General features: G+C 47.9%; 2 protein-coding genes across 2 annotated transcripts in view; both read right to left on the bottom strand.

Annotated features, from left to right (window-relative positions):
• Positions 1–672: 672 nt before the first annotated feature.
• Positions 673–11,281, bottom strand: LOC310801588 (F-actin-monooxygenase mical2b-like; the record flags this gene model as incomplete). Its single annotated transcript, XM_083665654.1, has 12 exons — positions 10,984–11,281; positions 10,753–10,951; positions 10,473–10,519; positions 9,227–9,295; positions 7,009–7,118; positions 5,983–6,775; positions 5,570–5,634; positions 5,174–5,269; positions 4,738–4,843; positions 2,196–2,295; positions 1,278–1,351; positions 673–950 (listed from the first exon to the last, which is right to left on the bottom strand). Exons 2-12 carry the CDS (start codon positions 10,878–10,880, stop codon positions 673–675), a joined length of 1,866 nt encoding a protein of 621 aa, XP_083521780.1. The 5' UTR covers positions 10,881–10,951; positions 10,984–11,281.
• Positions 11,282–12,532: 1,251 nt separating this feature from the next.
• mical2b (microtubule associated monooxygenase, calponin and LIM domain containing 2b) overlaps positions 12,533–14,976 on the bottom strand; it is a 52,608-nt gene continuing 50,164 nt past the window's right edge. The window contains exon 20 of the mRNA XM_083667100.1: positions 12,533–12,844. Coding sequence (XP_083523226.1) covers positions 12,765–12,844 — 80 coding nt within the window. The 3' untranslated portion in view covers positions 12,533–12,764. The remainder of the gene's footprint in view (positions 12,845–14,976) is intronic.

Consider the following 14,976-nt stretch of genomic DNA (forward strand, 5'->3'; position numbering starts at 1 on the left):
TTCTTGTTCAGGCGTTTCCGAGGGCATACAGACAGTCGGATTAATTAACAAACTAATGAATTCATCAATTAATTAATTAATTAGTAACCGTCTGGTCAGGAAAATCAATGATTATCCTCAAGCAGGAACTGACAATCAAAACAACAATCAACATTCTAGAATGTTGAACGGGGACGAAGAAGCCAGGAGCCAAACTGTGGTCCAATCCAGCCCTGTAGTAGTCTGTCGCCGCACGCACGCACGCACGCACGCACGCACCTAGATACGGACGGACACACACAGACACAGACAGACACAGACAGACACACACAGACACACACAGACACACACACGCCTAGATACGGACACACACGTGCGCACACACACGCACATGCTCCTCTTCAAGCAAGTCGCACACTAGGTCAATCTCCTACATGTAGGGTGCAGGTAGACCAGAGACCAGTAGTGTAGAAACCAATGGTGTAGTAGTGTTGTTGTAGATGCACTCAAGTAGTGGAGTAGCAGTGACTCTCATATCCCCAGGTGATCAGCCTCTTCTTCCAGGGAAGCTGGTTAACCCTCTCCACCCCCCCCACCCCCCCACCACCCAGCCTCACCACCCAGCCTAGTGCTCCTCAGGCCAAGACAAGATGGTCAACCCTCTCCCCCTGTCCTCCCCGCCCCAGCAGACACCTAGAGCTCCTCAGGCAAAGAGAAGCTGGCCAACCCCGCAACCCCCCCCCCCTCTCCCAGGCTGCTGTCTCCCTCGCCCAGGCTCCTGTCTCCGGAGGCCCAGTGGAACTGGTATCCCCGGGACAGCACCTGGCTCTCCAGGTCCCTGTCCTCGGCCCTCTCCTTCAGGCGCTGCTCCTCCAGGACGCTGACCAGGGCGTCTCTCTTCTCCACCACCTGCATCATCTCAGCCAGGAGACGCTGGTCCTCAACCAGCTCACTGGCACTCTTACTGGTGTCTGCAGGAGAGGACGCAGAGGAGGTAGAGAGGTTAGGACGGGCGGTGTGTGTGTGGGTATGGGTGTGTGTGTGTGTGTGTGTATGTCTCTTAATGGTGTCTGCAGAACAGGACGCAGGGGAGGAGGAGGAGAGAGGTTAGGAAAGGCGTTGTGTGTGTGTGCGCGTATGTGTGTGTGTGTATGCGTGCATGTGTGTGTGCATGCATGTGTGTGCGCATGCGTGTGCGTGTGTGTGTATGCGTGTGTGCATGCGTGCGTGTGTGTGTCTGTGCGTGTGCATGCGTGTGTGTGTGTGCATGCGTGCGTGTGTGTGTGTGTAAACCGTACCATCTACAGCCATCCTGCGCCGCAGGTCCTGCTGCAGCTGACTCTGGGTGTCCTCCAGCTCCAGCTCCTGAGCACTGAGATCAGACAAGACAAACAACTTCACCAACTAATCACCAACTAACCACACTAAAACCTGATTACCAATCAACCGTGATCAACAACTTCACCAACTAATCACACTAAAACCTGATGACCAATCAACCGTGATCAACAACTTCACCAACTAATCACACTAAAACCTGATGACCAATCAACCGTGATCAACAACTTCACCAACTAATCACACTAAAACCTGATGACCAATCAACTAATCACACTAAAACCTGATTACCAATCAACCGTGATCAACAACTTTACCAACTAATCACACTAAAACCTGATTACCAAATCAACCGTGATCAACTGGATCTGGTTTCATGCCTTAACACGGCCTACAGTACATCTGCTCGTCAATAAACGGTTTAGGATATTTGTTTAGGGTTGGCAGTTGGATTTGGAGGTTCTGGTGTGTGTGTACACGCATCAGTGAAAATGTCATCAAAGATATTGTAGTGAACGAGAGATTCCACTTGTTTCACTCGCTCATCACATTCTTTCTTTCCACGTCTCTTGTTTTTAGTTTTTCTTCACTAGTTTAAAGTAAACAGCTGCCGGGATGAGAACAAAAGATATTTGTAATTCTAACGGAGACGCTCACAACAAAACCTTTGACGCAGGGGCTCTGTCGCAACACGCTCTGGACTCTAGTCTCTGGTCTCCGGTCTGTTGCATTTCTGGTTTTGAAAGTCCCTGGCAGCGTTGCCCTACTTGATCGTATGTCGTGTGTGTGTGTGTGTGTGTAAGTGAGCCCTGGTCTAGCCTCCATGCACACACACACACACACGTACACACACACACACACATCGATACTTTACTTACAAGATCATGAGCTCAGACTCGTAGCGCGCCAGTCTGTTCTTCTCCAGGACCAGTCTGAACCAGGACTGGTAGAGCTCAGGTTCATCATAGCAGACATCGTCTGTGTAGAGGAGGAGGAGGAGGGAGGGCAGGCGGGAGGGAGGGAGATTGAGGGAAGACGGGAGGGGTTGAACTATCAGAATACTGTCAGTATTCTATGAAAACGTTTGTGTTTAATTCTGTCATCACATACTAAAAGCAGGCTAAAGGCATATCCAGTGTCTCCCCTGTGAGTGTGCAATTAACACTCAAGCAGATAGGGGGCAGTCTTTCATTGCAGTACAAGCAGGTCCCACTCTAGCTCTATATCAGGGGAGGCTGGTGGAGGCAGAAATTGGAGGACAGGCTCATTGTAATGTTTGATAACATTCCTCATTCCTGAATCCCATCGTGTTCATCTCTTTCTCTCTTTCTTCTTTTTTCTTTCTTTTTTCCTCTTTCTCTCCCCACCGCTATCTCTCTTTCTTCTTTCTTTTTTCCCTCTTTCTCTCTCTATCCCCACCGCTATCTCTCTTTCTCCCCCTCTCTCTCACTCACTCTCCCCCCCCCACCCCCCCCACCTTCGGGACCATTGTGATCTCTCTTTTCTTTGTGAAAATAAATGTTCCTCTTTCCTGCCATATAACCGTGGCCCTCTTAGAGAGGGACACACACACACACACACACACACACACACACACACACACACACACACACACACACACACGCCTAAATGCAGAGGGGAAAAAAAGGCATTATGTTCATTTTTTTCCTCTCTGCGGCTCTGCAATCTCTTGGCGTTCTGACAGGCTGACAGCCTCTGGTGATTGTCTACCACCTACTGCACTACTTGAGTCTCCTACCACTCCAGTTGGGGCCCGTGAACAATGTTGTCAATTAACAAAGAGTCTATTCAGCAGGAGAGGCCTTCGCCCCTCAGCTGTAATACAATTATCCCGACAAAGCCTTGTTCACAAACACGTGCACACCCGCGCACGCACGCACGCACGCGCACACACTCCCACACCACTCATTCACACACTCCCACACCACTCATTCACACACACACACACACACACACACACACACTCCCACACCACTCAATCACACACACTGCTGCCCTCTTCAAGCAGGTCAGCAGCAGAAAGACTCGGTGTAATGAGCTATGGACTAGAATCTTCTGCAAGGCCATTGTCTGTACCGAGACCAGACTCTTCCATGTCTCTGTGGTACCAGAAAGAGAGACACTCATTCACTCTCTCAGGCTCTCTCACACACATACACACACACACACACACACACACACACACACACACACACACACACACACACACACACACACACTCCTCCAAATTGCTCTACTGTACTTTAAAAGCAATTGTGATTGGAAAAAAAATAATTGTAGTTTAAAAAAAAATAAAACCTACAAAATATTCTTCTTAGCACTTAAAACTAAAACAATCCATTAGTGTTTTAAGGCTTAAAATCAACAGGGTACGGAAGGTCCCTAACAAGCATTTCTGAGAAATGTGTGAAAATCCAATTTACAGTCCCTGCCACCCGCAAAACACAATTTCCCTTTGAAGAATGATTATAACAGCAAATGACAGAGACGGCCTGGTTCTCCATACAAACCCCAGTTGTTTTAAAAAAAAATAAACCCTGTTGTTTTAATGACCATATCAGCATGTGGGAGGACAACAACAATGAGGGGAAGTGTGGAATGTATTTCTGCCCTCCTCCTTCACCCTCTGTTCACAGGCCCAATTACACCCTTGTCATTTCAACACCATTTCAACTTTGTGGTTATTTTTGTTTTAATGCAAAAAAAAAAAAAAAAAAAGCTCATTTGACACACGATTTGGTCTGAGGACTGTATTTGCCCTCTAGTCAAAGCCTCAGGGATGTTCTGGCTGTAGAGGCTACTACTCCAGGGACATTTAAATAATGATTAATGAAATATCGCCACTTTGTTTTTTAAATACCATAGTAATAGAGACACTACAGAGCACAGCAGGTCAACTGCCTGTCTACCTGCCTGCTTACCTGTCTGTCTGTCTGCCTGCCTACCTGCCTGCTTACCTGTCTGTCTGTCTGCCTGTCTACCTGCCTGCTTACCTGTCTGTCTGTCTGTCTACCTGCCTGCTTACCTGTCTGCCTGTCTGTCTGTCTGCTTGCTTACCTGTCTGCTTACCTGTCTGTCTGTCTGTCTACCTGCCTGCTTACCTGTCTGCCTGTCTGTCTGTCTGCTTGCTTACCTGTCTGCTTACCTGTCTGTCTGTCTGCCTGTCTGCCTGCCTACTTGCTTACCTGTCTGTCTGCTTGCTTATCTGTCTGTCTGCCTGCTTGCTTACCTGTCTGTCTGCCTGCTTGCTTGCCTGTCTGTCTGCTTGCTTACCTGTCTGCTTACCTGTCTGTCTGTCTGCCTGCTTGCTTGCCTGCCTGCTTACCTGTCTGTCTGCCTGTCTGTCCATGTTGTTGACTGAAGTGTGTGTGTGTGTGTGAATGCAGCAGGGTTGCTCACCCGTCTCCGTCTCTGTCTCTCCTCTCAGCAGCTTCTCGATGGTCACCCCCCTCTCCTCCAGATCCCTCTGCTTCTCCCCCACCTCCTCCAGCTGTCTCTGGATCACCTTCACACACACATCAGAGCCAGGACTGGTAAAGGTACACAAAGAACAGCTCCACACACACACACACACACACACACACACACGTCTGGCACATACATGACAAAACTTGAAAATCTTCTATGAGGTGGTGAAGGATGTGAACATCTTCTATGAGGTGGTGAAGGATGTGAACATCTTCTATGAGGTGGTGAAGGATGTGAACATCTTCTATGAGGTGGTGAAGGATGTGAACATCTTCTATGAGGTGGTGAAGGATGTGAACATCTTCTATGAGGTGGTGAAGGATGTGAACATCTTCTATGAGGTGGTGAAGGATGTGCTCTCTGGTACCTGTGCTCTGTGGAGTCTCTTGAGCTGCGCTCTCTTGGCCTGCTGGACCACAATCTTCTCCTGCCGCCTCTTCTGTCTCTCCGGGCAAACCTGGGACTGGACACAGCCATCAAACAACCATTACACAACCATCAAACAACCATTACACAACCATCAAACAACCATGACACAACCATTGTATTATTTGTATTTTGTATGCTGCATTGTCAAGGAACCGAGCCCAAGAATCACACACAACCTGGGTCTGAACACAACCACCACACATCCTGGGTCTGAACACACAGCATGTTTAGCATGAGTATAGTCAGAAATGACATCACATAACAACAGAGAAACGTTGCTCCATCTCCCAGCATCCTCTGCTTTGAGGAGCGACCAGAGCAGAGCGGTCCGTACCTTCTCCTGGACATGGTCGTCGTCGCTGGAGGAGTCGGACCGGTCCAGCTGCTGTTGACTGGAGGCTGAGGAGGGAGGAACACAAGCCCGGCGTTAGCCTGGGAGGTAGGAGACGACACACAGGTGACAGGACTGTAGCAGTGCTATCAGACTGGACATCAATAGTTACACCGTACATAATGGTAAGGGGCTGAAATGATTCACTCCCATCTACTAACTGACTTTGGGTTCTAGAAAAGCACTGAATCAAATGTGTCATGGAGTTCATTATGCTGTGCTGCCCTGCTGTGATGTCACGGTCTCTGATGTGCTGTAGTGTTGTTAGGTCTCTGAAGCGGGAAACACACAACCAACACAGTTGTCAACCACACCGGCCTCTCTTGACCTCTAACCCCTGACCTCTAACCCCTCACCTTTGTTCCTGATGTTGGACAGGATGGTCCTGATGTGCTTCTCCTCCTCCCATCCCTCTCCTCCCACACTCTCCCTCTTCTTCAGCCTCAGGGAGGAGAAGAAGTTGAGCTTCCTGGTGGGTCGAGGGGCCATGTCGTCCGTGAAGGACCCCCCCCTACCAGGCCTGCTGTTGCCCAGGGAGACCTGCTCCAGGAGGGTGGGCAGGTCACTCCCGTTGCTCATAGAGGTTGTCCGGGGGTGGGGGGTCATCAGGCCCGCACGCCAGCCTTCCACCGCTGGCGAGGCCTCCTGTCCGAACAGGGAGGTAAAGTTGAAGGAGCCTTCCGACAGAGGCCTGGCCCTGCGGGGTCCGTTCCTCCTGGTCGCGGCCGCGGCGGAGGCGGTGGAACCGGACCTGCCGAAGGACCTCCGGAAGGCGTTGGCCATCATCTGGAAGGGAGACGGCGCCGGGGTCATGGTGGGGGCCGGCGGGGGCTGCAGCGGAGGGGATGGAGGATCCGTCTGGGGCGCCTCCCCTTCGGGTTTCTGGTTCCTGTTCCTGTTCGACTCTCCTCTTCCTCCTCTTCCTCTTCCTCCTGGTTCCAGGGTCTCGTCGGTCGTAGCCAGGTTCCAGTCCAGGAGCTTCTCCTTCTCAGACAGGGACAGGGTCAGCCTCTTCTTGGGGATGGACGAGCCGCCAGACTCCTCCTCCTCCTGCCGGGGGAGGGCTGACGTGATTGGATGCTCCTCTTTAGGCCCACCCTGCAAAGGGATCTGGGAGTCGGAAGGCATCTCGGAGACACCATGGCTGACCTGAACAAACAAAAGTCAGAATAAAACCTGTCAATCAAAGATATGAGATGAACTGAATAACACAGAAGGGAATGTTGGAGTATCTGTACCAGGGGAGGCTGGTGGAGGTAGAAATCGGAGGACGAGCTCATTGTAATCCATTCCTCATTCCATTCCATGCATTGCAATGAGCCCGTCCTCCTATTTCTACCTCCAGCAGCCTCCCCCCGGTCTGTGTGAACGTTGTGGTTTACCGGCTGCCCATCAACCTCCTCAAAGTCAGAATTGGCCTCCTCGATGGGGGGCTCCTCTGTGTCTGCTGCTTTACTACGCTGGAAGGTCCTGACCAGGATGAGAGGGAGAGCTAAAGGAGAGGACCACACACACACACACAGACACACACAGACACACACACACACACACACACAGACACACACACACACAGTCACACACACACACACACACACACACAGACACAGACAGACACAGACAGACACACACACACACACAGACACAGACACACACAGACACAGACACACACACACACGGACGAAGAGAGCACAATACAAATTAAAACATCTCATGACAGCAAGGCATGCTGGACTATGACTTACATTTGTGCGTAAAACCCCTGTGTTACGGTCATAGTTATGGTCATTAATTATGCATATGAAGATCATTATGCATGAAAGACCACTAATGGAAAAAGGAAATGCAGGAGATAATGTATGCAGGAGATAATGCATGCATATAATCTCTAGTGGTTCAGGCAGAGGTGAGGGATCCAGAGTTTCTGAGTTATATCAGTCAGAAAGCAGAGCTGGGATGATTTTATCCCTTTTCCACACATTTAGAAAGACTAATCTACTCCTGTTGGAACAGTTTCTGAGCGAAACCAAAAGCTCTTTTTTTTCCATGGGAGAACACCAGCGCCCTCTAGTGTCGGGACTGCTGCACTGTGACTAAAGTATATTTTGTATTGTTTTACTAACGTCAGTTTGTTAACCTTTCATTAATCCCTTAACTAAGATCTCAACGCAGTCGTCTCGTAAACGGTTACTCTGTTTAGAGTCTCAAGGATGTACAACATCATGCCAAACACTCATAGCAACTCCCTGATGGTCTGATTAGTTAAATTCTTAATCGGTACACTCTTGTTCATCTGGACTCGAGGGGACTTTACGGTGATCCATATCTTAATCCATAGATGAGTGATGAGTCGGCATGTAGCATGTTAGCGGGCCCCAGGCATAGCTAATGATACGTCTAGCTTAGCGCTGTGTTGCCTTTATAAATAGACCTCCGTGAGACGGGTCAAGGTCAGAATCCTACTGGGATTATCAGAGACATGATTTACATTACCAAAGCGCAGGCCACAGCTGCATCAGCTCGCCGTGTGTGGAATGCTGTGAGTATTCTAACGGAACACTACTGTACTACCAAACACATGGGGTAGATAGAGGAGCCACAGGAGGGCAGGGGGAGGGGCTACAGGAGGGCAGGGGGAGGGGCCACAGGAGGGCAGGGGGAGGGGCTACGGGAGGACAGGGGGAGGGGCTACATGAGGGCAGGGGGAGGGGCTACAGGAGGACTAGGGGGGGTGTAAAATAGGTTGTAAATATGAGAGAGGTTCTAGATATGGGATATGGGTTTGATACTGTATGAGGTTCTGTGGGGACAGATATTAGAGGTTTTAGATACAGTATGAAGTCATATATGAGGTTATAGATGAGAGATCCTGTATGAGGTTATGTAGGGGACAAAGATATGAGGTGATGTAGGGGACAGATATATGAGGTTATGTAGGGGACAGAGATATGAGGTTATGTAGGGGACAGAGATATGAGGTTATGTAGGGGACAAAGATATGAGGTTATGTAGGGGACAGATATATGAGGTTATGTAGGGGACAGATATATGAGGTTATGTAGGGGGCAGAGATATGAGGTTATGTAGGGGACAGATATGAGGTTATGTAGGGGACAGATATATGAGGTTATGTAGGGGACAGAGATATGAGGTTATGTAGGGGACAGAGATATGAGGTTATGTAGGGGACAGAGATATGAGGTTATGTAGGGGACAGAGATATGAGGTTATGTAGGGGACAGATATGAGGTTATGTAGGGGACAGATATATGAGGTGATGTAGGGGACAGAGATATGAGGTTATGTAGGGGACAGAGATATGAGGTTATGTAGGGGACAGAGATATGAGGTGATGTAGGGGACAGATATATGAGGTTATGTAGGGGACAGATATATGAGGTTATGTAGGGGACAGATATGAGGTTATGTAGGGGACAGATATATGAGGTTATGTAGGGGACAGATATATGAGGTTATGTAGGGGACAGATATATGAGGTTATGTAGGGGACAGATATATGAGGTTATGTAGGGGACAGATATGAGGTTATGTAGGGGACAGATATGAGGAGTATGACAGGAAGAGCTACTGAGAGGTACTCACTGGCACGGATCTTTCTCTTCCATCGACTGTTCTTGTCTGACTGGGAGGATGACTTGGAACTGGAGGGCTCTGCGGGGGAGGGGAGGGGAGAGAGAGAGAGTTTCAGGACTATATTGACCATCAAGTAACCCGACCAATGACACACTTAGACTGTGTTTGAACTGTGGCAAAACTACTGTAAATAAAGGAATTCAATTGACTGTCTACAACAACAACACATTATTCTATGGTTCAGAAATGATGTGTAAACTAGAGAGAGAGGATAGGCATGTTTCTCCCCTAGAGTTTATAAGGGAGTTTACTATCCAGCTTCTCTTCAGCCACTAGGTGGCGTCCTAAACCTAGGAGAGGAGAGGAGAGGAGAGGAGAGGAGAGGAGAGGAGAGGAGAGGAGAGGAGAGGAGAGAGAGAGAGAGAGAGAGAGAGCAGCTGTGGTCTATATATTTATCTGTGTGACCGAACAGCGTGGGGATGTGGGGAGTGAGTGTGTGTGTGTGTGTGTGTGTGTGTGTGTGTGTGTCTGAACAGAATGTTCAGCCCTGTCAAACTGCTCACGACACATATGCCAAAACAAATATCCACTGAATGGGTGGAGAATGAGCACTGTCTGCCCCACCCAACCCTGAGAGCCACACACACACACACACACACACACACACACACACACACACACACACACACACACACACACACACACACAACCCTGAGAGCCAGGACTTGAAACCTCTCACACACTCTCTCTCTCTCTCACACACACACACACACACACACACACAGAGGAGTGCGTGGGATCTCACAGCAGGGTGAGACTCGGGTTAATTGACTCTCGTAGAGTATGACAGAACTGTCCAACGGGACTGAGCAGGATATCACTAAACGGATATTCCTCTGGGTCACTTCCTGTGGTGATCGGACCTTTAGACTGAGGCCAGAAGCTGCTTGGAGAAGAGTTCAGCCACGAGGATCAGACCAGGGCGAAGCTGTGCACTGCAGACCTGTTACTGTTCAGGTGTTTAGAGCTCAGGGTCTAGGTCAGTGGAGGCTGGTGGAGGTGGAAATCGGAGGACGGGCTCATTGTAATGCATGGAACGGAACGTGGAATTGTATCAAACATCTGTGACACTGTTCCCTGTTCCGTTCCATGCATTACAATGAGCCCGTCCTCCGATTTCCACCTCCGCTGGTCTGGGTTATGATGGAGGCAGGTCTGTAGCAGTGCTGTTCAACAGCATAGATAAGATGCTTACCTTTTGGTTCCTGTTCTTGGGCTCTGTCCTGTGCTGCTGACTCCACACTGCAAAGAGTCAGGGAAACAACGTCAACAAGCTTACATGGGCGCACACACACACACACACACACGCGCACACACGCGCGCACACACACGCACACACGCACATACGCGCGCATGCAGGCCCACACACGCCCACACACGCACATACACACACACACACACACACTAATCCAATATGTGTACGGCCCATGTTGAGGCCAAATTATCCGAGTGGGTGGTTAAACTAGTGAACGTACTTCCTGTTGGGGTCCAGGCCGTGTGCATCCAGAGCCTCTACGGCCACCTCAGACACGCTGGGGTCATGACCTCTCCTCTGGGCGGAGCTGCTGCTGCTATGCTTGGGCTGACCGCCTGTAGATAACATGATTATTACACACACACACTAGCCTACTGTATTTCAATGTTATAAACACACACACACACACACACACACACCTGCACACACACACACCTGCGCACACACACACACAGACACACGCACCAATGGCATATGCTGTAATAATGAACAATTTCTAATAGCATTTATGCAGCTGTCATTACCACAACAAATAAGGACAGGGTAATAGACTTAGTGCTGATCTTACTGTGTGAAATCATTTCTGGCTATATTCATTAGAATTCATGCAGGTACACACAGATACACACTGGTACACACTGTACAGGTAAATACTGTACAGGTACATACAGGTAAATACTGTACAAGTACATACAGGTAAATACAGGTAAATACTGTACAAGTACATACAGGTAAATACAGGTAAATACTGTACAGGTACCTACAGGTAAATATAGGTAAATACTGTACAGGTACATACAGGTTCGGCAGAACACATTTCCAGGGTAACATTATTGTAATGATAATAACACAGTTACTCACAGAATCAACCTGAGGCCACGGTGTCAACATTGTTTCATACATCTCTCCAGAGGAGCCTCTCCATGTCATTTGATCGACATGAAGTACATTTCATCACATATGATGTCCAGCAACTGACTTGTGTACAGTATGACCATGCTTGTGTATGTGTGTGTATGTGTGTGTGTGTGTGTGTGCGTGTGTGTATACTGTATGTGTGTGACTAATCCTTCAAGCAACACAGTTAAAAAAAAAACTCCTCACAAGAGCCTACTTGACATGCAATTGCAATGAATCAGCAGAGGAATGAGTGCCCATGGTAACTCTCCTTGCACAGATATCACACTGATTTTGTCACACTTTCATTGTGAGATTTCAACAGACAAAAACAAACATTAATATTGACTTGAGGGCTCTTGTAAACCCAGAACCAGTTAAAGAGATTAACCCAGAGGGAAAGATAGGACAGACCCACAGAGAGAAACCCATAAGGTGACTGACAGAACAGATTGGCCTGAGGTAATTCAGCTTGATTCATAGTTGAGACGCCTCATCATTGGGTCCTATGTATGGGTCTGTTACCACTGTTTAACTGAGGGGAATCCCACAACCGAGCATCTCATCTCTCCACTGAGAGTCTGATTTAGTGAGACTAAACTAAGGGTGCCATTGAGGGCCAACTGACACTGTATGCAACCCCTCCAAGGCTGCTAAGACTAGTGTCAGCGGAAGCCTCAAAACGTCTCTGAGAGGCTGGGGACTGAACTGGGGTGAGCAGACATGCCCCAATAAATCCAGCAGTGGGAATCTGCCTAGCAACAGGTGATCAGTGGGTTTGTTGGTGAGCTGCAGTGGCAGTCCTGCGTGTGAGGGGTTATCAATGTGAGACCAGTGACGGCTTCATTCCGCTGGTGGACAGTTAGCTTTAGACAAGGCTCGTGTCGTTAAATGGTTAATTCTGCAGTTAATTTGAAAGCTGTGAGATGGTTTGATGTCGTCATTGCAATGAATCAACCATGGTATGCTCTGACAACCATTGATAGCTAATCTACAACCTTTAAAAATCCATAAATAATCATAATAATACTACTACTAATAATAATAATAGCTGTTAAATTTAGCCCAAAAAAGGAGGAAGCGAGTAAGTTATGTAATCAAAATCAATTTATTATAATTTTTTTACTTACAGCTTTAAATATCATAAATTAAGCAAAAAAAACAGTTCATTTCACTGTGGAAAAATAACAAGGCACTGTAGCAGGCGAAACTCTTATAAACACAATTCAACAAAAATAGAAATCTGGGAAAAGAACTTGGGAACTTGCAGAACCTTTGTAAAACTAGGTAGGGATCTTCTGATTAAGAGGCTTTAGACCCACATCGGGCTGTGTGTTAGGAGGGGCAGGAGAGAGTTCTCATGAGGGGCTCAGAGACGTACGAAGAGGAAGAAGAAGAAGAAGAAGAAGAACCTTCTGGAACAGAGAATCACAGAGGGACGTACGCACACAGACGGTGGAGAAAGATGGAGGTTACTAGCAGAATGGACGGGCGGTTGGAGGCAGACGGAGGTACAGTACACAGCATGCTATGCTGACCAGGGGAGGCTGGTGGAGGTAGAAATCGGAGGACGGGCTCGTTGTCATGCACGGAACGGAATGAGGAATGGCGTCAAACGCAAAGTGAGCTTGACACCATTCCTCATTCCATTCGGTGCATTACAACGAGCCCGTCCTCCGATTTCTACCTCCTGCCAGCCTCCCCCTGATGCGGACACACCTCTGAGGTGATTGGACCTCCTAGAGTACGAAGGAGGCATTAGAGAAGTTAGAGGAGGGGGGGGTTAGAGGAGGAGGGGGGGGAACACGGCAAATCAATGTCTGTTAGTCGGGGGGGGGGGGGGGGGGGGTCACGCACGCTTACCGACACTGTGGGATGTTCCCTACAAACTCAACCGAACTGCGACAGGAGGCCAACTCAAACCGCCCACTGTCACACATAGGAACCCATGCTGCCACATTCTCAACATGAACGATTGGTTAATCCCAGGTTAGGAGGAGGGGCTACAGTCACGGAGGCAGCCAATGCACAAGCAACACTATTGATCATGTGACCCAAAGCAGGCCAATGGCATCACCTTCCTGCCGGGCCAGGATTTTCAGCCAATCAGAGGTTGCAGTATTGGAAACTTGAAACAGACTACAGGTACGTAATGAAGTGGGAATAAAACCACAATGGAGGAATGAAAAATGGAAGGAAGATGGAAGGGAAAACAAGGAAAAAGGGAGAAATAGGGAGTCATGAATAAAAAGTAAAACTTATTGCAACGCTAAATGATTCTAAAACAACATGACAATAAATCGTTCAGTCAGTGAAACTCTGAACCGAACAACAGCAAAATACTGTGATGTTATTACAAAGATAAAGGCAATATCGTTGATTGCACATTTAAAGCATGTTCGCTAACTAACACAGTCTTGTCCCGCGTTCCAGCATACAGTCTGTGCAAAAAAACAAATTCAAGGCTTGTCATGCAAGCTACAAACTATCTGGAAGGAAATGTGCCAGTAGAAGACTTCAGCCTGTCTACAAACCATCTTTGGTCTACTTCCCCCCCAACTGAAAATAGATTCACACCATTGGTCTATTTCCCCTCAACTGAAAATAGATTCACAAATAAAAAATAACTATTCTAGAAAAAAAGAGAGTCCGAATCATCTTAAAATCACAGAAAAAAAAGCTTGTCAATAATTATAATTGATGGAAAAAAAAAAAGAAAGAATAATACTGTTTGGCATTTCAATATCACACCTCTGTGGTGCGTCGTTGCATAGCGGACGGCTTTGGTTTGGATGCAGTACAGTCACCATGCAGAGCCATGTCCAGCAGTTCTCCAGGAGACACACAAAACAACGATGCTACATTCAAGTGCTCCTCTGAATATTTGTTAAAGGGACACTTCACCGATTTTTTTTTATTTTTTTACATCAAGATGGTCTAGATCACCTTAAGAACGTGTGAGCATGTGAAAACAGCTTCCAAATGTGTTTTGTAGTTCAGACAGCGAGATATCGCCAGTTTGAGGACTTTACCCAAGGCGGCGCATTTGGGGGGAATCACATGGTTTTGAAAACTACAAGGAGCTTCAGTTGAGGAGTGAATTAGCTACTGCCTGGTTTGTTTACACCCATAAGCACCATGCCAGCGCCTCCGTGGCTGGCTGGGAGGCGCAAAGCACTATGGTCGTTGTAGGATTCCATCATTCCGACATATTACTTCCTGGTCCGATAAAAGGCTATTTTCTTGCTTCTTTGCGCAAGTTCTTTTCCATGTTTCCTGGCTATTTAAGGCAACAAACAACACTTAGATAACTTCCTGTTTAGTTGTGGTGAAATGTTCCTTTAACACTTATATCACTCTTTCACATTGTCCTTTCCAGGAGTGCAGAACCAGGCTAGCCCAGAACACCTCAGCTTGGCTCGGCTCGGGTCGCGAAGCATAGCACTACTAAATCAGAGGTTTGAACACAGCGTTTGGTAACGATCATAACACTGCAGGTGTACTGATCACCATCTCTATCGACACATCCTCACCCGCTGCTCCGCTG

The sequence above is a fragment of the Argentina silus genome (genome assembly GCF_951799395.1).
Source record: "Argentina silus genome assembly, chromosome: 3".
In the NCBI taxonomy this organism is placed as follows: Eukaryota; Metazoa; Chordata; class Actinopteri; order Argentiniformes; family Argentinidae; genus Argentina; species Argentina silus.